The sequence below is a fragment of the Mercenaria mercenaria genome, chromosome 1, assembly GCF_021730395.1.
Source record: "Mercenaria mercenaria strain notata chromosome 1, MADL_Memer_1, whole genome shotgun sequence".
Taxonomy (NCBI): Eukaryota; Metazoa; Mollusca; class Bivalvia; order Venerida; family Veneridae; genus Mercenaria; species Mercenaria mercenaria.
Genome location: NC_069361.1, coordinates 30,314,742 through 30,342,026, shown reverse-complemented (window position 1 = coordinate 30,342,026; position 27,285 = coordinate 30,314,742). Strand labels below are relative to the sequence as shown.

The 27,285-nt window shown below is 35.7% G+C and overlaps 1 protein-coding gene across 1 annotated transcript; it reads right to left on the bottom strand.

Annotated features, from left to right (window-relative positions):
* Positions 1 to 1,868: 1,868 nt before the first annotated feature.
* Positions 1,869 to 19,576, bottom strand: LOC123523817 (ornithine decarboxylase 1-like). The gene is made up of 5 exons (XM_053538352.1): positions 19,310 to 19,576; positions 12,206 to 12,225; positions 4,603 to 4,740; positions 4,121 to 4,286; positions 1,869 to 2,170 (listed from the first exon to the last, which is right to left on the bottom strand). Exons 1-5 carry the CDS (start codon positions 19,574 to 19,576, stop codon positions 1,877 to 1,879), a joined length of 885 nt encoding a protein of 294 aa, XP_053394327.1. The 3' UTR covers positions 1,869 to 1,876.
* Positions 19,577 to 27,285: the final 7,709 nt, after the last annotated feature.

The window sequence follows — 27,285 nt, the reverse complement described above, 5'->3', positions numbered from 1 at the left end:
ACATTCCTAGATTTATTCTGTTCTTACCATAAACGTTCTAAGCAGTAGTATTTTATCTCAGGAGTTTCCAGTCCGTTGATATTTGTAGAAAGACTACTGGAGTATGCACCAATATCTTCAAAGTATAGCCAATCACCGACATTAAGGTCCGGCAACTGTACAGATGGATTAAGGCAATCCTTGTCAGTACAGGCAAATCCCCATATGATACTTTCGTACAAGACACCATCATCTGCAGACCGGCAAATATATACATTTCGTTAATCTGACCGTATAAACAATCACATGTTGTGTTTAAAATAGCAATATGGAAAAGTTGTTTACTGCCTTCTATTTTACTACGAATGTAGATATATACAATTAAAATCATGTGTGTAATGCAATTATCGACATTATTTGAAATGAATGTAACGGCAATCAATTAATATGTCCTATATTATTGGACTTTATTCTAGCATTAACTGGTTTCCGCAAACAACCTCCTAACATACAGTTTTCACAAAGTGTTTTAAATCTATACCTATAAGTACATTTAACTGTAAATACATAACAAAAACATTATCTTAAAAGCGTCAGCACAGATATGAAATATTACATGTTTTAATGAATATTATGATTTAAAATCAGTTATTAAGATGCGATGCGTTGTTAGATCAACAACACATCAGTATACCAATTATTTGTCGGAGAATTAGTGCCGCATCTTGGAAACGCGTTATCAAAGTTAACTTATGACATAATTATAATATTTAATGTTTATACAAGTTTACCTCAATCAGCTTAGGAACATGCTGCACCAAGGGTCGTTCAAACGTTCCGGCTAAGAAGTTACCAAATATACTGTCACTCACATAATACATTACTACGAAAGACCCGTGGTGACATTTCAACTTCATTATTTCACGATTTCTGCTTCATGATTTCACGATTTCCACTTCATGAATTCACGAATTCACGATTTCTGCTTCCTGATTTCACGATTTCCACTTCACGAATTCTCGATTTCACAATTTCCACTTCATGAATTCACGATTTCACGATTTCTACTTCACGAATTCACGATTTCCACTTCACGAATTCACGATTTCAATTTCACGAATTCACGATTTCCACTTCACGAATTCACGATTTCACAATTTCAACTTCATGAATTCACGATTTCATCATTGTGAAATCGTGAATTCGTGAAGTGGAAATCGTGAATTCATGAAGTGGAAATTGTGAAAATCGAGAATTCGTGAAGTGGAAATCGTGAATTCATGAAGTGGAAATCGTGAAATCGTGAATTCTGAAGTGGAAATCGTGAATTCAGGAAGCAGAAATCGTGAAAATCGTGAATTCATGAAGTGGAAATCGTGAAATCAAGAATCGTGAAATCATGAAAATCGTGAAATCCAAGAAATCGTGAATGTTTTTTCGTGAAATCGTGAATTCGTGAAATCGTGAATTCATGAAGTGGAAATCGTGAAATCGTGAATTCATGAAGTCAAAAAATCGTGAAATCAGGAAGCAGAAATCGTGAATTCGTGAATTCATGAAGTGGAAATCGTGAAAATAGGAAGCAGAAATCGTGAAATAATGAAGTTGAAATGTCACCACGGGTCTTTCGTACATTACGGTATTTCTGTTATCTTCATCAAGGTCCATTTCTAGATTAAAAAATACACATATCGTAATTATAAGTACATGAGTTCTCGAAAAAAAAATTACATTCAAAGACAAACTAGGTCGTGCCGTTTCAGATTAAGATTTAAGGTTATCCGTAGATGACTCGTAATTGTAATTGCGATTACGTATGACAGTATTCTATTTCGGTATCATTCGACATCCTTCGGCATCTTTCGGCATCTTCGGTATCAGCTGGCATCCTTTGGCATTATTCGGCCATAACAGAGTATGCATGGTTATACGTAATGGAACGGAAAATACCTACAGTTCTACTCAACATTATCAAATTTCTGCATATAGTACATGATACAATCAATGTTAAAATATGCATCTTACCACTTTCACGATCTAAGATTTTCTTTGGAAACCATCGTTTTCCAGTGATGTTTACCACACTCGTGTATGCTGAAGCTACCACATAGCGACCAGATTTAGCAATGATGTCCACACCTTCTTCTGGTGGGAAAAATTCTTTCAGTGACTCATTCACAACGTTAGTAATCTGTTGGACGACATCATTTTGTCCAGATTAGTTATAATTTTAAGAGAGTAGTACAGGTACTATGAAAATTAGATAGTGTTGTTACTTTAAATAAAACTTCTGATAATATGCAAAGTGGGCAACTTACCGAAATTCTAAGAATCTTTAAAATGATCACAATTAGTGAGTGAGTGAGTTGTGTTTTACGGCGAATCGACACAAAGTGGTCATATATCGCCGAGAAGAAGTCATATTGCAAACGCCAGCTGTAAAACATATCCACTGATGTAGAAATATAAAACATACCTAAAAACATCAATGTAAAAATGTAAAGAACATTATGAACAATGTAAAACATATCTAAAACCATCCATGTAAAAATGTAAAGCATATCTAAAATCAGTTATGTAAAAATGTATATACGTGTGTGTTAAAATATCAGCTACGAACATAATAATATTGCAAGATGTAAAAAAAATATGAAATGTTAGATTTTTATATATATTCCAATCTTCTTTAAAAATCATAAAATATTTCCGACTGAAACGTTTTCAGATAACTATTTCAAAGATTGAACGCCATAATATGTACTGCGTCTACACAGTCGATTAAAATCTGGAAAGTAGATCCCTCGGAAGCACCGAGAACAAGGCAAACAGTGAAAATGCAGACTCGGTTTGATTGAGTCTGTTCATGAGCAGTAATGAAAAACTTAACACTGCCCACGCCCACTAGCACCGGCTTAAGCAGTATTCAATCTTCAAATCTAAATGAGTTGAAATCAATGATCCCGAAGGACCAGAAAATATAATAACACTGAGATAAAGTCGGGGCGACATTTTACGGCCGCCACACAGCACTTTACATCCGTTATTGTGAAGTAAATGAAATCTGGAAAACGTGTTTAATTGTTAGCGGTATTTGACATGGTACACAGTCGTGTTGATCATCTTTGTTCGAAAGATAAGAATGAGTCAAACGGGTATGACCTATTCGATAGCGGGAAAGAACAACTTCATTCTTGCGAACAGATCTGTTCCCTCAGTGTCATTCCCCTAGAGTAGGTATGATATCATGAAGTTTATTGAATGAAGCATTGTTCCATGACGATTGCCGGTTAGATGAATTGTATTTGTTTATATTGGGACTAAAATCGGTATGTGGTAATTTCAAATAAGATTGTGATAACAAAAGGGATTTCTTTGCTGCAGTATTAGCATCTTCGTTTCCATGAATACCAACATGACTTGGAAACCAACAAAATATGCAAGACGTAGATAGTTCATGAAACCTGAGAAGAATATTTTGAATGAATGGATTTTCCATATTTCAGTTATGAATTGACTGTAAAACAGAAATCGAGTCGGAAAAATTATAAATTTTTCTTCATTCCTTTTATATAAAATTAAAGCTAAATCAATAACTTTGGCCTCGGCTGAAAATATTGTTGTATTATTTGGCAAACGTAAGTTTGATTGATGAATGAGGCTAACAGAAGCACAGCCAACCTTTGGTTAATCTTTTGAACCGTCTGTGTAAATTGAAAATAATCCTTGTAAGTTGATTTGATTTTATGACATTTTGACTTGAATATTTCAGGGTTTGTTTAAGACTTTCTAAAGGCAGTTTTCAAATCGAAAAGAACTGTAGGGGTATGAAGAGTCCATGGTAGTGTATCTGGAATTGAATTTTCTTTAGTACCATCGAATACAGTCAGTTTCATTTATAGAAGATTTTATGCAAAATCCAAACGTTTTGGTTTGTTTTGGGGTTTTCTCGTATGAATCGGAGTACTTTAGTTTAAACATAATTTCATGAGCAGGATTGGATTTGTTGGCAGCCACTCTTAAAGCATATTGCAATGAAAGATTTTCTCGGCGTGTGAGGGGATTCGTTTACTTCAGCATATAAACTTTCAATTGATCACAATTAAGCATATTTGTATATTATATATCACGTAAACACTATTACCTCATGAAAGAAATCAAATGCGTTTTGCGCTCCTGGGAAACCCCCTCCAATATCAAGTACGTTCATGTTGAAGCCTATTTCTGCAGCCATATCAAAAACTCTCCTGCTTTGTTTTATCGCAGCTATATATGCCCTAGGATCTTTTATTCCAGAACCAACATGAAAACTGAAACACTTTTAAGTTTCAGTAACCTATATCGTAAAGTCTGATATACCTTAGAAGTGTAGAAATTCAAAACAGAACTATATTTTACCATTTTGTCTATGTCATATGATCTAACATGTTGTTACCGTATATCACACATTTTTTTATCCAAAGTGACGTCACGTAATTACAAAAAAAAAACACACACACACATTTGATAACATTATATCTGTCAAGACATTAAAATGCAAACTAGATCTAGTTTACTTAATATAATCATATAAAATCGATAAAGAAGACATTTATGTGATATTCGTCGATATAATTGTACATTTACCTTATACCAACCACAGCTAACTCTAGATCTTTTGCAAGCTGCAAAAGAGCCCTGCTTTGGACAGAATGGCTTCCAAACTTATTTCCAAATGTATATGTTGCATCGAATTTCTCGCAAAGTTTGATTCGTAGGATCAACCTTAAACAAAAAACAATTTTTAGCTCATATTTGGCTACACCAGATAATGCTGAGTTTGTTATTTTTGTATGTTATAGGAGAGATCGCCGTGACGTCACGCATTAACACCTGTTTATCTGGTGGTGGGCTAAACAAATGCTTTTCAACTTTTGTGTATGGGATCGGAATTTTTAATTTTTCATAACTTTTTCCGCTAATTTATGGATTTTAAAATTTCAAAAAGTTTTGAACTTCTTACGATTTCCATATTTTCTTATTTAAATATCTTTTTAAAATGAAACAAAAAGCATTTTAAATTAAAAAACAATTGATATCACTTGTGTTTTAAGAAAGTTTAAGTCGTAAGAAAAACATCACTGTGTATAAAAAAAACATGGACGCTCGGCATCTACCCACCCGACCACTGACATATCAGTTCTAAATTCAAATAAATTCTTTTTTATGTCATTTCAGTTCTATGGTAATGTATTAGAAATTTGCAGTTCATTTATGGGGTAAATTTATATGGTATGCAAACATTTTTCACCAGAAAGTCTTCCGGTATCCAGAATGAAGTGGTTTCCGGATTACAGGGATAAAATATAGACAAAGACGTGGGACCGGACAATTTGTCCATTTTAGAGGGGTTTCTAGTTTACAGGGGTTCTGGTTTAGAGGGGTTCTACTGTACCAGAATTTTGAGGATAACAAGAACATGTAGTTCCTGCAGCATTTTGTCCATGTCAGACTGTTATCATGTTTTAGCATCAGCTTTTGTGACTAAACGTTTTAGGTCCTCCAAGCTGTATATTTTTATGAGGTATTAGTACAAGTGGAGTCTGGAGTGACTGGAATCATCATTTGAGCCGCCCCACGAGAAGAAGTACATAGTGCGTTTTTGCGACCAGCATGGATCCAGATGAACCTGCGCAACTGCGCAGTCACATCATGATCCGTACTGTTCGCTTAAAGTCTGCAATATTCATAGTGTCTGATAGCAAACAGTATTGATCCTGATGAGACTGTCTGGATCCATGCTGGTTGCAAATGCACTTTATACGTTTTCTCGTGGCACGGCTCATTTCTTTTTAAGTATTTTCTTCTTCAAAACTATAATGGCAGATTTATACCAAACTTGCTCTGATGCAACCTTGCAATGACTGTCAATCAAGTAGAAATGTATTCATGGACAATGATATTAAACTAAAAAGTCTTAAAAACAGCTTGTTTTTTATGCTTTTCAAAGACAGGGCAGGGCATATTCTGTGAACAACTGTGGGCGGCGTCTGGTTATGGTTTTTGTACCACCCTATATATTTTGAAAACTACCACAAATTTCGACCTGAAACTTAAAATAGGTACTTAGTATCAACATCTGCATTGGATGACACAATCCCCATAACTCTGATTTGAATTTTTAGCTCACCTGGGCATGAAGTGCTCAAGGTGAGCTGTTGTGATCGTCCTTTGTCTGTGGTTTGTCGTCTGTTCACACTTGGCTTGTTAACAATCAAGAGGTCACATTTTTGATTCAGTCTTTATGAAACTTGGTCAGAATGTTTGCCTTGATAAAATCTAGGTCAAGTTCGATAATTGGTCATGTGGAGTCAAAAACTAAGTCACCAGGGCAAATCATCGAAAAACCTTGTTAACCGACTAGAGGTCACATTTTGTACTTAATCTTTATGAAACTTGGTCAGAATATTTGCATTGATAAAATCTCAGTCAAGTTTGAAAATAGGTCATCAGGGCAAATCATAGAAAAACCTTGTTCACACTCTAGAGGTCCCATTTTTGAATCAAGCTTTATGAAACTTAGAATGTTTTTCTTTATGAAATCTCGGTCAAGTTTGAAACTGGGTCACTTTGGGTCAAAAACTAGGTCACCAGGGTATATCATAGGAAAACCATGTTTACACTCTGGTGGCCATTCTTTCGACTTGATCTTTATGAAAATGTTTGTCATGATTAAATCTAGGTCATGCTCAAAACTGGGTATGTGCATTTGTGGCAATGTGGTCTCAGGTGAGAGATAAAGGGCTATCCTGGCCCTTTTGTTAATAGAAATGCAGAGAATATCTTGTATCATGAATTTATTTGAGCGACAGGAAAGTAGGGAGCTAGTTCTTATGTACGATTTATTTCTGTAAATTGTGCAAAGTTGGAGTGATACTCGGGTGAGCGATATAGGGCCATCATGGCCCTCTTGTAACAGAATTATGCTCAATTAGCTCCTTTTTAACTTCGAAATTTTGGTTAACCCATATATTTTGAAAACTATCAAAGGTATTCATGTGAAACTTAAAACAGTTACAAATGTACTTATTATCAACATCTGTGTTGGATAAAACAATTCCCATAACTCTGATTTGAATTTTGACAGAATTTTGCCATTTTTTAACTTAGAAAATTTGATTAAGGTTTTCATATTAGTCCTCATTTTGTCTAAATTATTTTTATTTCACTTTGAACTTTAAATATTATCTTACAGTCAATGTCTACATTTCTTTGATTGGCACTCTGATGGGCGTATTTTGTGACATTCTTGTTTCTTAGTGGTTAATACAGTACTTAACTATTTTAGTACTAGGGCAGAGGACAATTCTGTACAAAGCAATACATTACAGCACAGTACCACTGCTGCACTATCCAATGGTACAAATGGTGGCCAGAAGAAAAACATGAGCCGCGCCACGAGAAAATGTACATTGTGCGTTTGCGACCAGCATGAATCCAGATTAGCCTGCGCTAACACGCGGTCTCGTCAGGATCCATACTGTTCGCTTCAAGCTTCTGGTTTGACAGCGAACAGTATGGATCCTGATGAGACTGCACAGATGTGCAGGCTCATCTGAATCCATGCTGGTCGCAAATGCACAATGTACGTTTTCTAGTGGCATGGCTCACATCTTGTACAGATGAGCGACTTGAACGTCTTTTAATTAAAAGTTGTAGCTAAGAAGATTCACTAAAATGATTTAGATTTTGATGTAAATCTTGCTGTAATTAAAACTTGAAACACTGAAAATATAGTTGTTTGTAATTATACCCACACCAGATGAGTTTGGGGGAGTTTATACACATAATATGAAATACTTTTTCATGTTATGGCCTTGATCTTTACTCGAGACATTTAAATTACTTACCAGATCGATGTAGTTGGATCTTTGATTGTTGGGAGAAACATGTTGATGTTGAAATCACTTTAATTTAAATCTGACTTTATTCATTGAGTCACAGGCATTACTCTTCTGACAATGTTCTTTTTCATAATTTTATTTCATTCATTGAGTCAAGGTGCATTTGCAGGGTATGAATTACTTGCAGTGATTGTGCAAAATAAAATCACCATTTTTAGCTCGACTTTTCGAAGAAAAAGTAGAGCTATTGTACTCGCCCCGGCGTCGGCGTCACCGTTGGTTAAAGTTTTTGATAAAGTCAAATATATCTGTTACTATCGAAACTATTGACTTGAAACTTAAAATATTTATTTACTATCAAAGTCTACACCAGGAGAAACAATCCCCATAACTCTGTTTGAATTTTGACAGAATTATGCCCCTTTTTAACATAGTATTTTTGGTTAAAGTTTTTGATAAAGTCAAATATCTCTGTTACTATTAAAGCTTTTGACTTGAAACTCAAAATAGTTATTTACCATCAAAGTCTACACCAGGAGAAACTATCCCCATAACTCTGTTTTTAATTTTGACAGAATTATGCCCCTTTTTAACTTAGATTTTTTTGTTAAAATTTTTGATAAAGCCAAATATCTCTGTTACTATTAAAGCTTTTGACTTGAAACTCAAAATAGTTATTTACTATCAAAGTCTACACCAGGAGACACAATACCCATAACTCTGGTTTGAATTTTGACAGAGTTATGCCCCTTTTTAACTTAGAATTTTTGGTTAAAGTTTTTGATAAAGTCAAATATCTCTGTTACTATCAAAGCTTTTTATTTGAAACTTAAAATACTTATTTACCATCAAAGTCTACACTAAGAGAAACAATCCCCATAACTCTGATTTGAATTTTGACAGAATTATGCCCCTTTTTAACTTAGAATTTTTTGTTTAAATTTTTGATAAAGTCAAATATCTCTGTTACTTTTAAAGCTTTTGACTTGAAACTCAAAATAGTTATTTACTATCAAAGTCTACACCAGGAGACACAATACCCATAACTCTGGTTTGAATTTTGACAGAGTTATGCCTCTTTTTAACTTAGAATTTTTGGTTAAAGTTTTTGATAAAGTCAAATATCTCTGTTACTATCCCATAACTCTAGTTTGAATTTTGACAGAGTAATGTCCCAGTTTTTTTTTTACTGGCAAAGCTCTAATTCAGAGTCAAGCACTGAGAAAAGTCGAGCGCGCTGTTTTACGGACAGCTCTTGTTTAAACAGCATCTCAAAACCACCTTAGCCAGTTGTTATGAAACTTGGCAGGGATATTTCTTGCATGGAACTCTACCAAGTTTGTTCAAACAATTCCATTCCATGTCATGGCAACAAAGAAATATCTTTAAAAGTCTCTAAAACCACAAGACCCAGAGCTTATATATTTGACAATTTAGATACTTGGCATGTAGTGTTGCTTAGTGAACCTCTACCAAAATTGTCCCAAGTCATGCCACCTGGGCCAACAGACCATGCCGCAGGAGTTACTTAAATTTACATAGGTTCCAATAGGAAAAGCTTTAAAAAAATCTTAGAAATCATTAGGCCTAGTGTTAGATGTTTGGCATGTAACATTGTCTAATAGAGCAGTTCAAAGATTATTGAAATTATGGCTCGCTGGTGAAAATTGGCCCAGCCCCAGGGTTTACTTGAATATACATAGGCATATATAGGGAAAACAGAAACTGTGCAGTTTTTAGTTCACCTGAGCCGAAGGCTCAAGCTTGTGATTGGTCAATGTCCGTCGTTCTTTAAACGACATCTCCTCCTAAACCACTGGGCCAAATTTAAAGAAACTTCACAGAAAAGATCCTTAGGTGGACCTCTACTAAAGTTGTTCAAATAATTGAATTCCATGTGGAACTCTGGTTGCCATGGCAACCAAGAGGAAAAACTTAAAAAATCTTCTCTGAAGCCACACGGCCTAGGCCTTTGATATTTGGTATAAAGCATTGCCTAGTGGTCCTCTACCAAGATTATTCAAATTATGTCCCTGGGATAAAAAATGGCCCCCGCCCGGGGGTTTACAAGTTTTACATAGACTTATATAGGAAAAACTTTAAAAATCCTCCTCTGAAACCACAAGGCCTAGGCCTTTGATATTTGGTATGTAGCATTGTCTAGTGATCCTCTACCAAGATTGTTCAAATAATGTCGTTGGGGTCAAAAATGACCCCGCCCCGGGATCACAAGTTTTACATAGACTTATATAGGAAGAAACTTTAAAAATCTTCTTCTCTGAAACCACAAGGCCTAGGCTTTTGACATTTGATATGCAGCATTGCCTAGTGGTCCTCTACCAAGAATGTTCAAATTATGCCCCTGGGGTCCCGGAGTTCACAAGTTTTCATAGACTTACATAGGAAAAAAACTTTAAAAATCTTCTCCTCTGAAACCACAAGGCCTAGGACTTTGATATTTAGTATACAGCATTGCCTCCTTGTCCTCTACCAAGATTGTTCAAATTATGTCCCTGGGGATCAAAAATGGCCACACCCCGGGGGGCACAAGCTTTACATAGCCTTATATAGGAAAAGAACAGTAAAAATCTTCTTCTCCGAAACCACTATGCCAAGGCCTTTTATATTTGGTATGTAGCATTGCCTAGTAGTCTTCTACTAAGAGTGTTCAAATTATGCCCTTTGGTTGAAATGAGGTCCCAACCGTGGGGTCACAAGTTTCACATAGACGTATATAGGAAAAAAACTTTATAAAATCTTCTTATCTGAAACCACAAAGCCTATGCTTTTGACATTTGATATGCAGCATTGCCTAGTGGTTCTCTACCAAGATTGTTCAAATTATATGCTCCTGGGGTCAAAACTGGCCCTGCCCTGGGGGTCACAAGTTTTACATAGACTTATATAGGAAGAAACTTTAAAAATCTTCTTCTCTGAAACCACAAGGCCTAGGCTTTTGACATTTGATATGCAGCATTGCCTAGTGGTTCTCTACCAAGATTGTTCAAATTATATGCTCCTGGGGTCAAAACTGGCCCCGCCCTGGGGGTCACAAGTTCTACATAGACTTATATAGGAAAAAACTTTATAAATCTTCTTTAAAACCACAAGGCCTAGGCCTTTGATATTTGGTATGCAGCATTGCCTAGTTGTCCTCTACCAAGAATGTTCAAATTATGCCCCTGGGGTCCCGGAGTTCACAAGTTTTCATAGACTTACATAGGAAAAAAACTTTAAAAATCTTCTCCTCTGAAACCACAAGGCCTAGGACTTTGATATTTAGTATACAGCATTGCCTCCTTGTCCTCTACCAAGATTGTTCAAATTATGTCCCTGGGGATCAAAAATGGCCACACCCCGGGGGGCACAAGCTTTACATAGCCTTATATAGGAAAAGAACAGTAAAAATCTTCTTCTCCGAAACCACTATGCCAAAGCCTTTTATATTTGGTATGTAGCAATGCCTAGTAGTCTTCTACTAAGAGTGTTCAAATTATGCCCTTGGGTTGAAATGAGGCCCCAACCGTGGGGTCACAAGTTTCACATAGACTTATATAGGAAAAAAAACTTTATAAAATCTTCTTATCTGAAACCACAAAGCCTAGGCCTTTGATATTTGGTATGCAGCACTGCCCACTGGTCCTCTACCAAGATTGTTCAAAGTATGCCCTGGGATGAAAGGAGGCCCCAACTGAGGGGGGTGGGGGAGTCACAAGTTTCAGATAGACTTGTATATGATTTTTTTGCAATATAGATCCATGATGATTTCGGGTGAACGATATAGGGCCATCATGGCCCTCTTGTTCATAGCCTACTAATTTCCAAAATTCTTAAGACTGACCTTGATTTTGAACTTTTGGCCCATTTTTCCTCTTCAGTGCAATGATATCAAGTGAGCGATATGGGGCCATCATGACCTTCTTGTTCAGTGTTTGGCATGTTAGTACTTCACTTCCGTATTTAAGAGTTACATATGAAATTAGAATTATCTCGACAATCCACATGGTTACGAGGACTGTGGACACTCCAGCAGACTGCATCAAATATGATAATGCAAGTCGAATGCTGCTAGAATTTTACATGCAGTCCAGTTGCAAAATTTTTCGCATGCATAAACTGAAAATCATTTGGGTTTGTTCTTACTGTTGTCCTTTGAACATAAACCTTTGCTGCAAATAAGTGATACCTAGGTCAAGCCGAACGCCTAGTGATTGCCAAGAAAAAATATGGGCCCCATATGTAATGCTAGCTGGGAGGTATTGACACATTTTGAAAAACTCGTCGCTTTACTAACGGAACCTGGTTGCAAGTAATCCGAACTTCTCTAATCTTGAATTCTGTCTTACATGAACGTTTCAGTCGGGACCTACAATACAATAAGGGCACAATAGAAACCCATCTCTCTAATCGGAATAATTTCTCCAGTATAAGCTGTTTGAATTAGACAGATTCCACTTAGTTTGACCCAGGTAGATTGCTACTGAAGAAATTGACTGTGTAACATATTATCAGGGCCTATCGGTTCACGAGTTTTCAAATTATTTCTCTTCATATGCAATCCGAGGACTTGTAGTTTATGGAGCCCTCAAAAAGACGCGCTCTCAAGATTATTCGCACTAAGCGTGCATTGAGTTTGTATATGTAACGTTGTGAGGCCTAAATTTTCTTAACAAGCTGGGGTTGTGAGGGCCCCAGCTGTTTTTCGAGTCCTCGTTAAAACGTTGCACCGCATTAACTGTGTAGACTCGGAGAGGCTTTTTAAGAATCGATCACTAAGCCACTTAATTTTGCAAAGACTCGCCTCCGTGGTCGAATGTCGCTGACTTCAAATCACTGTAACCTCTCACTGATAGAGGGTCGCGGGTTCGAGCCCCCGCTACCAACCATGTCTCTTTATATGAGAAAGTTGGTAGTTTCTTACGGACGATGGGAGTCAAGTACTGGTCCTTCCCAGGAACGATGGTTAGGTAAACTGCCCGCCTCATATGACTCTGACTTTTAAAAGGTGCGTTAAACTCCAGCTAAACCAAACCAAATAATTTTGCAATATTTGTAAACAGGTTGTTGTTATAGGTACATCATGGTATATAACGGTGAAACTGGTAAAAATGAATTGCAACTGGCAACAATGTTTCAGACTATTTTCACGAATTTGACAAAATGTCCACCCATGTGATTTTAGCTTTGACTTTTTTATCTTTCTTTATTCATATTATGAGGCAACTCTACAATAGCATAGTTAAATTCTCGTACTCTTCTTTGAAAAACAAATTGTAAAATTCATCAGATTTTTGTCGCATACAGTTTAATATCGTAAAATTTTATGAAAATTACACATAATGCTTTTTATGGCGTATACATGTAGGTGTCTGCTTCAATTTAGATCAATTGATCCGCTGAAAACCGGTTTACGGATGTGGGATGGCGCTAAAACAATTCATTATATTATACAGGTAACTGATTTGGTTACCGGACGATTTGTATGATTACTAGGAAGGTTGAGATTTTTTTATATTACAATAATTTTCGTCTTTAACAGCGGGCCGCTCGATCTCGCTGAATTTCTATTCTGAATAACTTGAAAAAGCAGAAGCATCGGGCTTAGGTACATTCTTTTCATCGTCTAAAGAGACAGAAATGCGCAGAGGTAGACAGTCATGTCGATTTTGAAGAACAGTTCGTATTTTACTTGGCGAAGTCGTGAGAAAACAGACATACACTTGAACGCAGTCACTAGGAATTAAAGATGCTGAGCATGTTATCTTATTAACGGGTTTCAGATAATTTCAGTTTTAATATAACAAGAAATGGCGAAATTCACTGAGTCGCCAAACCACCTATCCATTTTTACTTAATGGAACTGTTAACTGTTGTTGGACGCTTATATATATCTAATCGACCATTTTACACCTGTTACAAATATCAATTTATGGTAGAGATTGTGATATATTGAAATTTTGTTTAGAAATTGAGGTCAAATCGTATAAAATATTTATGCGTTGTGCTTAAATTTTGATACGCATGGGTCCTCATACCGTTCTCGGGTTGGAAGTGTGTATGCAAATTACGTCCTCGTCTATATATTTGGTGTTGATTTTGTGTAATTTACTGCAAATTCAGGTCCTCATGACTACGTTCTCAGAATGATGCAAATACATGAAATGTCCTCGAAGCGTTTTACGGTGAATTAAGGAGAGTGTAAAGAAAAAACAAGTATCCCTTGGTTCCTTTTACAAGGTCCGTTTTCGCTAAAAAGGTGGACCCTGTATACCCTTATTTCTTATAGTCCTAAGAAAGGTACCAACTGTCAAAGTCCTCACAACTGTTGCTATACAAACCTGCGCAGAGGTAGACAGTCATGTCGATTTTGAAGAACAGTTCGTATCTTACTTGGCGAAGTCGTGGGAAAACAGACATACACTTGTACGCAGTCACTAGGAATTAAAGATGCTGGGCATGTTGTTATCTTATTAACGGGTTTCAAATAATTTCTGTTTAAATATAATAAGAAATCGCGACATTCACTGAGTCTCCAAACCATTTATCCATTTTTACATATATATATATATCTAATCGACTATTTGACACCTGTTACAAATACCAATTTATGGTAGAGATTGTGATATAGTGAAATTTTGTTTAGAAATTGAAGTCAAATCCTATAAAATATGTATGCGTTGTGCTTAAATTTTGATACGCATGCGTCCTCATACCGTTCTCGGGTTGGAAGTGTGTATGCAAGTTACGTCCTCGTCTATATATTTGGTGTTGATTTTGTGTAATTTACTGCAAATTCAGGTCCTCATGACTACGTTCTCAGAATGATGCAAATACATGAAATGTCCTCGAAGCGTTTTACGGTGAATTAAGGAGAGTGTAAAGAAAAAACAAGTATCCCTTGGTTCCTTTTACAAGGTCCCGTGTTTCTGCTAAAAAGGTGGACCCTGTATACCCTTTATTTCTTATAGTCCTAAGAAAGGTACCAACTGTCAAAGTCCTCACAACTGTTGCTATACAAAACCTGCGCAGAGGTAGACAGTCATGTCGATTTTGAAGAACAGTTCGTATCTTACTTGGCGAAGTCGTGGGAAAACAGACATACACTTGTACGCAGTCACTAGGAATTAAAGATGCTGAGCATGTTGTTATCTTATTAACGGGTTTCAAATAATTTCTGTTTAAATATAATAAGAAATGGCGAAATTCACTGAGTCTCCAAACCATTTATCCATTTTTACATATATATATATCTAATCGACTATTTGACACCTGTTACAAATACCAATTTATGGTAGAGATTGTGATATAGTGAAATTTTGTTTAGAAATTGAAGTCAAATCCTATAAAATATGTATGCGTTGTGCTTAAATTTTGATACGCATGCGTCCTCATACCGTTCTCGGGTTGGAAGTGTGTATGCAAGTAACGTCCTCGTCTATATATTTGGTGTTGATTTTGTGTAATTTACTGCAAATTCAGGTCCTCATGACTACGTTCTCAGAATGATGCAAATACATGAAATGTCCTCGAAGCGTTTTACGGTGAATTAAGGAGAGTGTAAAGAAAAAACAAGTATCCCTTGGTTCCTTTTACAAGGTCCCGTGTTTCTGCTAAAAAGGTGGACCCTGTATACCCTTTATTTCTTATAGTCCTAAGAAAGGTACCAACTGTCAAAGTCCTCACAACTGTTGCTATACAAACCTGCGCAGAGGTAGACAGTCATGTCGATTTTGAAGAACAGTTCGTATCTTACTTGGCGAAGTCGTGGGAAAACAGACATACACTTGTACGCAGTCACTAGGAATTAAAGATGCTGAGCATGTTGTTATCTTATTAACGGGTTTCAAATAATTTCTGTTTAAATATAACAAGAAATGGCGAAATTCACTTAGTCGCCAAACCATTTATCAATTTCTACTTAATGGAACTGTGAACTGTTGTTGGACGCTTATATATATAAAAAAATATATATATATATATATATCTAATCGACCATTTGACACCTGTTACTAACACCAATTTATGGTAGAGATTGTGATATATTGAAATATTATTTAGAAATTGAAGTCAAATCCTATAAAATATTTTTGCGTTGTGCTTAAATTTTGATACGCATGCGTCCTCATACCGTTCTCGGGTTGGAAGTGTGTATGCAAATTACGTCCTCGTCTATATATTTGGTGTTGATTTTGTGTAATTTATGCAAATTCAGGTCCTCATGACTACGTTCTCAGAATGATGCAAATACATGAAATGTCCTCGAAGCGTTTTACGGTGAATTAAGGAGAGTGTAAGTATCCCATGGTTCCTTTTACAAGGTCCCGTGTTTCTGCTAAACAGCTGGACCCTGTATACCCTTTATTTCTTATAGTCCTCATGAAGGGGCAAAATGTCAAAGTCCTCACAACTGTTGCTATACAAACCTGTGTGTGTATGTGTGTGTTTGTGTTTGTAGTGTGCACGTCTGCGTGCTGTGGGTTTCGTTTTGGGCAGGCTGCGTTTTTGGAACATGGCATTCCCTGTTTGATATTTTCTTTGTTTTTTAACATTCTTAATTGCTCGTTCTATTGAAGTTTCAAAATTAGTATCATTTAAATACATTTTATTATTAATGAATTTCCAAAATCATTTACCACGTTTTGTTGGTTTTGTCACATTTAATGAAATAGCCTGGTGAACTGTAAATTTAATACACGCAGGTCTTATATCTGCACCTAAAATCAGAGGCATTACATTTTCTTGTCCAAACTTGGCCCTAGTGAAAGCTGCCATATCGACATCTTACAATTTTTGCGAGAACCTCACTTGACAAGCTTGTTTGTCAACAGTCCCGTTCGTTTTAGCCCAAGAGAATAGCTTCCGAGAAGCTTTAGAAAAGCTTGGAATAAAATCCTATTCGAACGGACGCCTGCCGGAAGTGAAAATAAATATATCATTCTTTTTTTTTTAAATGTATTTTATTGAGATTTTATAGTTATTTATGTGCTATTTGAAAAAGAAATTCACAAAATATTTAGCAACTTACATGTTTTTCTGACTCTCCTCCACAACTCTCCCCGTGTCTTCCGTTTTCCACAGGTGTTCATATGCGTATAGAAACTGGTGCATTTTCGTACGCTAAAAAATCTCATAGAAGCTGTTTTGATTAACCACCGTGATAGAACATCCTCTGCTTGCAGAAGTACCAAATGAATGGGACAAAGTCTGGTCTTTAATTTCTTGTGAAATCAAATCGGCTATGTAATTCGTGAAGTGTGTCTCTAGCAGTAATACAATGTGCACATTTTGCGATATAATGTATTCCAGCAGCCTACCCCGCTTGCTTTTACCACGAATGCCTCGAACATTCAAGGATAAGAAAAGAATAAACTTACTCATTATTAATCGTAGGGATCGTGAACAAGATTTGAAAACTATAGTGTGCTACTAGATGTATAAAAAACAAAGTGTTCGACATCTTCTTTGTAGAATACAAAGAACTGACCCTTTATCGAATAAAACACAAGGAAACAAGAAATATTGTATCTAACTGAATATGCAATAGACAATCTCCATATGTTCTTAAATGACTTTCAATATTAAAGCGACCAAGAGTATGTAGAGACAATTCTTATAACAGAGAGCTCGAAGAAATAAGTACTCATTGTTCTCAATATAGATTTGACAAGGTAGACAAATTCAACAGGTAGTGTTACATTACATTTTGACATTCTTTCCCTTTGGATAATAAACTCTAAACTCACATGGGCGACCAAAATTGTTCAAATTATCCCCCTAGGATCAAATATGGCCCCGCCCCGGGGGTCACATGGTTTATATAGACTTATATAGGGAAAACTTTGAAAATCTTCTTGTACAAAAACACATGGCCTAAGGCTTTGATATTTGGTATGAAGCATTATCTAGTGGTCCTCTACCAAGAGTATTCAAATTATCCCCCTAGGGTCAAATATGGCCCCGCCGCAGGGGTCCCAAGTTTTACATAGACTTATATAGGAATTTTTTTTTTAAAATCTTCTTGTCTGAAACCACAACACTTAGACCTTTGATATTTGGTTTGTAGCATTGTCCTATGGTCCTCAACCAAAATTGTTCAAATTGTACCCCTTGGGTGAAAAGAGGCCCTGCCCTTGGGGTCCCAAGTTTTATATAGACATACATAGGAAAAAGCTTTGAAAATCTTCTTGTCTGAAACCATATGACCTAGGCTTTTGATATTTGGTTTGATGCATTGTCCAGTAGTCCTCTACCAAAATGATTCAGATTATGCCACTGGGGTTAAAAGATGCCCCGCCCGGGGGTCACTTACTTATTATGTGAGTTATATAGGAAAATACTTAAACAATCATCTGATCCTATTTCCAAGACTGTTTAATTATAATTACCTGATGACCCCAAGTAATATGATGTCACTTGACTGTGACCTTGACCTGCTGACCTACTTTCTTGTTTTTTAAGATACAGCCTTGAAATTTTGATGACATACACAGTTTTGTACACAAATCGTAAAACTGAATTTCATTGACCATGAATGTGACCTACTGACTTTCTTAATATTTTATCATCATTTTGACATTTGAAACATGTAGCTCATATTACTCAGGTGAGCGATCCAGGGTCACCATGACCCTCTTGTTTTTATTTAATTTCAGTTTGATTTAATAACTAATTTACAGTTCGCCCAAGTTGCTCTGCCGATGACATTGCTCCATTTCGTTCCAATCTGGCCATATTTTTTTTACATACAGTTGTCTTATCAATTGATTTTACATAATGCTGAGCTTAATTTGTTATATATGAAATCATATGATATATTCAGTTTCACCATTAAACAGTGTGATGTCATAACACCAATATTTGTTTAAGAAATAATATATCTCATGTAGTGATTTGTCGCTGAATAAATCGTTGTTTAGAGTTCAGATGCGAAGGAATTATATCACGAGGGCGCAGCCCGAGAGATATAATAATGCGCATCTGAACGACAAACAATGATTTTATTCAAGAACAAATCACTACATGAGATATATTATTTCGATTTTAACACGTCTCTGAGGGCTTTAAAGTACATCCTTGACGGCATTCATTAAATATGTGCCCGTTTTCAATTGGTTTCTTTTCCAGAGCGCCGCTAAGTCGTTTGACGCTAATACGTAATAATTGTGACGTCAGAACAGTGAATTGTTGTATAATAAATCACTGTTTACAGTCTTCTTTGTTTAATAGGAAAATGAATTGGGTCATGTTAGAATATTGTATATATCATTCTGTTCATAAACACAAGCGTTTGATTGTATTAAATATACTCTGGAATAACTTATCAAAAGAAATCAGCGTTTTGTAAAGACCATTTATCTGTATGAATTGTTCCTTGCCGTGTGTCCGTATTTGCTTGCTTGGTATCTGGTTGACTGTTAAATGCCATACTGAAATTAACACTAACAAGTTACTTGCACGCCTTTTTTCGTGTTGTCATGAAGATCCTCCACTGGTGTAGGGGGTGACCTCGTTACTGATACTTGTTTATTTTTGTTAGTTGTCTCGTTCGTATTTGGTTTTAGATATGTGCTATTTTGTTGATGTGCCTGTGCACGATATTCGTCTATCGTACTTTTTGATTTTGCTTTTTTCTTTTTGCGTTTCACATACTCTGACTTGGGCGACTCGAGGGGCGTATTTTTGTCAGGTTTGACTTGGGAATCTTGTTTTGAAGACATTTTGGGTCACTCCTGGGTCAGACTGGGGGTCATACTTAGTGTTGACCTGCTGGGTTTCTGGGTTGATATAGAGTCTGAATCGTGACAAGAAATGTCACACTACCCCTTCTTGTGCCCCACTTTCAAAAAATCCGTGCATTTCCAATTAGTTCTACAGTATTGTGTGACCTACTTAAAGACATTCCGTGCATTCAGCGACAGATTCATCCGCCTTTGTGTATGACTTTTGCCTTGAAGCTACCAAACTGCATAAATCTGAGAGCCATAAAGGTCGGCGATTTCACGTTCACAAGGCGGTCTCCAGGTTGACAGTGAATTTGCCATATATCCGCAATTTCTCGCATATGCATGATCGTGCGTCAAGTCCTTTTAGAACCAAAACCCTTTGTATGATATTATCGTCCGCAGAAAGCGGTATGTTTTGAATGCGAACCCTTGTAAGTTACTCATAGTCCATGATAAATGTGTTAGTCTGAAGGACGGGAATAATTTCCCCTTAGTGTCACCACATTGACCATAAGAGCGGCTTTATCAGTTAGATTATTTACATAAATTCTCCAAAAGCCGTTCACTCTTTTGAGACTTGTTGTGTGCGAGGGATCTATAACGCCCCCCGCTGCCATTTACATCTCCCCGTGTTTTATATAGTCAGTATTGGTCGTTTTAGGAAATCCAAATACGCTTCTCTTCGCAAAAATACTAAAGGTACACTTGTAATACCATTTATTTTACCGCTATTTTGTTCTGGTTCATGACCCTGACTTTTTCCCTTTGCATATTTTGATCAATTGCACATATTAATTATAATCCAACTCTCAACAAAATATCTTTGTCTGTAGTTTTTACATCGATACTCAATTCATTCAAATGACTTATCTTTATAGAGAGAAACACATTCTGCCTTGGCTCATAAAGTGACATCCCTTACTCGCTCTCTTGTACTGTTATATACATTTTCAGATTTCGCGTGTTTGATATGTCTATCAATTTAAAACTAAAGATAAGAAAAATGTTTAAAAATGTCGTATTACTATTTCTGTCATAATGTATACTGATATTTTAATGGTGGTAAAAGTGTTCTTTTGCGGTGTACTTGTGTAGAGATAGAGTGTATGTAACAAGGGATAGTAAATTGTAGGTGGCAATCAAAGAAAATGAATAATCCAAACCGTAAGCAATATACTTCAATAAGAACCTTGTAGTTTAGTTATAACAATAACGTATTGTTCTATCATATACACGCACGCACGTTATAAAAAAGTGTGATTATGAAGCACTCGTATATCCTCGTGACAATTTATACGCACACTTTTCCCCTAATGTACGATTGCGCTGTTTTCGTGTTTTGGCTATTGGACACTCGTACGTCTGTGGTTCTCCTGTTGCTATAATGTATCTTATGTGCGGAAGACAGAGCATATGGCATTGAGTACAAATTCCAAAACATTGTGTATTAAGTGCAGTTGGTTATAAAGAAACTTGTGCACTTTGTTTGCAAATCTTTTCTTTTTCAAACAGACAGTCTGAACAAATGTTAGCAAATGTTTCAGACCCAAGAAATAAAGGCATTTTGTTGATATCAACGATTGTGTTTTAAAACGAACATGGACACTTTTCATTAATACGGAATGTCAGGCATTTCACTAATGCATAATTGAATAGGTTGCTGTTTCGGGCATAAAAGGCTTAAGATATATTTATGCTAGTTCATTCGGACTCAGTATCTATTGTGATGCTCTTAAAAAGAAAATTCCGTTTTGCGATACGGATGTCGCCAAGACTTTCGATGGGGCAGTGAGGGAATTACAGCAGCTACTGTCGGGTAAAATGGGTTAAGAGACCCTATAACAGTCATTAATTTTAAGATTTTACAATTGAAAGGGGTAATTAGAAATTTGCCTGACATTCAATAGAAAATCTGCTTATATGCTAAATGGACTATGTATGAAGATGCAACTGTCCACTCGGCTTTCGTAACGTATTACAATTAATGCTGTGACGATGTTACTATGTGACTGAAATGCTGTTAAAAAGGGTGTTGGTCGTAAAACATGCACATGAATGGTTGATTTGATCTGCAGTTAACGGCGGTTCCATAGTTTATCATTTACTTTCACACGGTGAGGATGCGTACACCGGATATTGCCATTTAGTGATAAGATATTTTTCGAAAACGTGTTTATTTTTCGTCAACAAGGTAAGTAAAACACCTATTTAATATTGTATTATACTGTTATGGAAGAAAAGAGCATTACTTTTAATAACTAGATTCCGTGTATATGCTCTCACAAGCGTAAAATGAGCCAATCTTATGAAGGAACGCTAAAATTTGTGATAAAATGGCAACTTTATCATCTGATAAATGCAGGTCGGGGACACATTTCTCCCGATATCGTCACTTATTGTCTTGTGATAAAAATTCTGAATCGTAAGATTTATTTAGTTACATAAAAAGAAAACATGTGCAAAATTTCAGCTTTGTAAATGTTCAAATGACAGAGAAATCAATGATAAATGAGCGTCGTTGGTGTACTGTGTATTGCAAATATATGTACTGTGTATTGACCTGTATCACATTTTACTGTACTGTGCATTGTTTACATTATCGCTGAGTTTTATAGAATGAACCTTACAAAATGTACATTATCATTTCCTTTTCAAAGTACAAAACAGTAATTTCTTTAGCCCTGAAGATACGTGATGTTTTACATTGATATTTATAGCGTGTACTCTGTTGTAATTAATGTAATAAGCTCTAAACGTAACTCACAGTCTACACCTTACTGTAGTGAAACAGTGGACAATATTTTTTGTTATGCTTACCAGTTGTAAATGTATAGATATATTCTATTCTTCCATTGAGCATTGTTTAAGTTGATATTAAATGAATTATCTCAAAAACAGTTAAAGGTATCTTTTAAAATTTTGCATTGGTATGCCACTTAGCCTTACACTCAATATCTTGCAGAAAGCCCGGTCCTACTAATAAATACTATACTGTGATTTTTTTTTTCGTTGCAGATTCAACTTGTGTATATGTGTTTATGACTGGCTCGACGAACGAATTTAAGGACAATGTATGTCATTTTGTTGAGCACCACCCAAATGACGAGAATATATTCTTATGCTAACGACCAAAACCGCAAAAAAAGTAAATTACAAGATAGCACCAGACATATGCAGAGAAAAAAAAAACAGAAAAAAATACTGTTGATTCAGAAAATATTAACATACATGTTTTAAAAAGGAACCCGATTACAAAAGGGACCAATTTGCAACAGAAAGAAACCTTTCATTTGGGCAAATAGTGAGGAACCTGTTCACTGACTGTAGTGGAAATGTATGCTCAATATTTACACAATGCTACCAGTACAAAAATATAATCTAGAGACACATACACGACGGTGTACATGGAACTTTCAATGTTACACAAAGTGCAATTCCATGGACAGAAAATGTTTTCGGACAGTATTGTTACACAGTCTATGAAAGAATGTGACAAAATAGATGAATGAATAAATAGCATTTAATCAGTTTGTTTGCCAAGAAACGTTTCCTTTAACTGATTTTATAGTTTCCTATATTTTTTGACGTCGCAAAATGTTTTCATCGACAACTTGGTTAATATGAGGTATAGTGAAGACTGCAAGTTGTTTTGAAGAACAGGCTTATAACTCTTCCAATGAAATTACAATTATACAACTGCTTGCATAACAGAGACCGCATTTCTGCCGCTAAATTAAGAGGAAACAGAAAAGCAAACAGACAAATACTTATTGACATTAAAAGAAGTAGCTAGTAACTGCATAAATGTGATGAGTGTACATAACTTCCACATAAGACTGGGCATTGATACTGAAATAGGTTCTGTTGTGACAGATTTATTTACCAAACATTATTTGATAAGCAATATTGTAAAAGCCATGTTTTACTTTGATAAAGAACAAATAGTCATGTACATTGAAAAATTTATTAAACAAACTTGAAACCTAGACACACTTTCTTTCTAATCCTTTCCACCAACTGTACTTGTAATGTTAGTATATAAATATAGTTATGTATATTGTTGGGAATAAATATGATTAAACCAAAGATCATAAACATTTTACATTCAACAGTATGAATACATGAAAAACAAGAGCTGTCGGAGGACAGCAACGCTCGACTATTCAACAGCCTTGCCAATTGAATGAATACAAAAGTTGAAAAAGGGGCATAATTTTGTAAAATGCAAAGTAGAGGTATTGAACCTCTGTACTGCATGTCATATCATGACAGTGAACAAGAGTGTGAAGTTTCAATTCTTTCCAATCTGTGGATACTGAGATACCAGCTTACATACAAAAACTTAACAAAAAACTGCTAAGTCAAAGGGGCATAATTTTGTAAAAATGTCAAGTAGAGTTATGGGACCTTCACAGTGCGTGTTAGATCATGACAGTGAACAAGTGTGTGAAGTTTCAATCCATTCTAATTAGTGGATACTGAGATATCAGATTAAGTACAAAAATTTAACCAAAAACTGCTAAGTCGAAAAAGGGGCATAATTTTGAAAAAAAAGAGAGTAGAGTTATGGGACTTGCTTAGTGCATGTCAGATCATGATAGTGAACAAGTATGTGAAGTTTCAATCCATTCCCATTAGTAAGTACTGAGATACCAGCTTACATACAAAACCTTAACCAAAAATTTCTAAGTCGAAAAAGGGGCATAATTTTGTAAAAAAGCAAAATAGAGTTATGGAACCTGTGCAGTGTAAATCAGTTCATCACAGTGAATAAGTGTGTGAAGTTTCAATCCATTCCCACAAGTGGTTACTGAGTTACCAGCTTACATACAAAACCTTAACCAAAAATTTCTAAGTCGAAAAAGGGGCATAATTTTGTAAAAAAGCAAAATAGAGTTATGGAACCTGTGCAATGTAAGTCAGTTTGTCACAGTGAATAAGTGTGTGAAGTTTCAATCCATTCCCACAAGTGGTTACTGAGATACCAGCTTACATACAAAACCTTAACCAAAATCGGGACGCGGACGCGGACGCCGACGCCGACGCCGACGCATGGGCGAGTGCAATAGCTCACTATTCTATGAATAGTCGAGCTAAAAATCGGAATGATCTTCAAGTCAGTTCCCGATCGTTTGTTATAGTTCGAAGTTGACCTTGACAACAAATATACTATTTTGGTTAACAGGGAAGTTGATCACATAACAATGATAACGAACTGTTTACATAGAAATGACATATATCTTGCAAATGAAGTGTGCAAGAATAACACATGGCACTGTTTCCTCCTACTTCTAAAACAAATTGCTCAGTGCATATGGCACCCATTTTGTGTCGTATGAAGCAAGTGGTGAGCTAATTACCTTTCACAACAATGCATTTAAAGCAATAAAAATATCTCTGACTATATTTTTTTAAGAAAATTTCAAGTGAAACTAGTTCGAGGGTTCTACGTCAAATGAGTCTAAGGTTATTGAGAAGAAACCACTTTAAAAGTTCAAAGCCCCTACGACCTTGACCTTTGAACTATTGACACCATAATCGATAAAGGTCCTCTATTGACCAAGGCTTTTGTCTCTTTGTAGTATGAAGGCAAAAGGATAACATATTTTCATGTTTGCTCTTCTTATAAGGAGAGACCTTTTCCACTCTTATCGTCATCATATCCTGTGTTACATTATTATAAAACTTCACCGCTGAACTTGTGGCTGGGCCTTTTATCGGCAATGGCTAGTCTTTAGACAGTTTCTCGGAGTGACTATTGGCATGCCGCTGTAATTGTAAGTTGTAATATCAATGTTCAAACTGGTGCTTGTTATTTTCGCTGTGAAGTCTAATCCCATCTGCAAACAGAAAAAGAAACAGAAAAAGAAATTCCATCATTTGGGCCAATGGAATTACATGCTTTGGCTATCTCCTGACCATAAATGCTGAAAATATGCACGTTTTTCAATATCAATACTCAGTACACCAAACTGCAATACACAGTACAAATATTACTTTGAAAACTCAATACACAGTACACCATCGACGATCATTTATCACCGAATTTTCCGTGATTTGAACATGTACAAAGCTGAAATTTTGCACATTTTTTCTTTGTATGTAACTAAATAAATCGTACGATTCAGATTTTACCCACAGTGCAAATAGGTTATGGTATCGGGACAAATGTGTTTACGGCATGCATTTTTCAAATGATAAACTTGTCATTTAATCACAAATTTTAGCATTTCTACTTATGATTGATTCATTTTACGCTTGTAAGAGTATATACACAGTATCTAGTTATGAAAAGTAATGCTCTTTTCTTCTGTAGTAGTATAATACAATAGTAAATCGGGGTTTTACTTACCTTGTTGACGAAAAATAATCACGTTTTCGGAAAATACCTTATCACTTAATGGCAATATCCGGTGTACGCATCCTCACCGTGTTTCAAAGGCAATGTAAGCAGTAGGTAATTGGTTCGTTCAAAATGGGACATGGGATTGGGAATGTATGCCCAGTAGGCCCTCCATTCTTGGAAGGTATCGATTAGAGTATTAGGCTGCGTCGACGTTTGTTAAAAAAATGTAAAATTTCAAGTAAATCTTCTTTTCGGTGATTACTTTAGTACCGATTAACAGTAAAACTGCTGATAATGATCACTCTTTTGTACTTTCAATAATGTGTTCTTAATATTGGACTTCTTTTGTACTTTCCATAATGTGTTCTTAATATTGGACTTCTTTTGCACTTTCAATAATGTGTTCTTAATATTGGACTTCTTTTGCACTTTCAATAATGTGTTCTTAATATTGGACTTCTTTTGCACTTTCAATAATGTGTTCTTAATATTGGACTTCTTTTGCACTTTCAATAATGTGTTCTTAATATTGGACTTCTTTTGCACTTTCCATAATGTGTTCTTAATATTGGACTTCTTTTGTACTTTCAATAATGTGTTCTTAATATTGGACTTCTTTTGCACTTTCAATAATGTGTTCTTAATATTGGACTTCTTTTGCACTTTCAATAATGTGTTCTTAATATTGGACTTCTTTTGCACTTTCAATAATGTGTTCTTAATATTGGACTTCTTTTGTACTTTCAATAATGTGTTCTTAATATTGGACTTCTTTTGCACTTTCAATAATGTGTTCTTAATATTGGACTTCTTTCAGTGGATTAAAGTAATGTATTTTCCATGTGGAATTTTCCTCGTGCAGTCTGATATTGAAATAATAGTCCAATATTAAACAAATACAATACTGAGCCCCATTGAAAGCAGACTAATTTTGAAATTACAGTACTGTAAGTACAAAGGAGTGACGTCATGACAGTATTTTTACCTTAGAAATATTATTATGTCAAAAAACTGTTTTCTGTTAGACGTGTTTTAAAAAGACATAATATAATGTTGCGATAATGAGTGCAGCACTGTAAACGGAAGGGTCGAAAATTAAATTAGAACCCTAATTTAATACAGGGAAACTGTCTTTAGGAAGTATAAAACTCATCTAAAATTTTATACCTGTACGTACAAAAATACGTAATAGTTATAGTATGTGTGAGAGTGTGTTACCAGGATATATCAGAGCTAGGGGTACATCGAGGGTATTTTTCTCTGCACATATCGTCGAGGCCGGTAGGCCGAGACAGATATGTGAAGAGAAAAATAACGAGATGTACCCCTAGCTCTGATATAGCCTGGTAACACACGA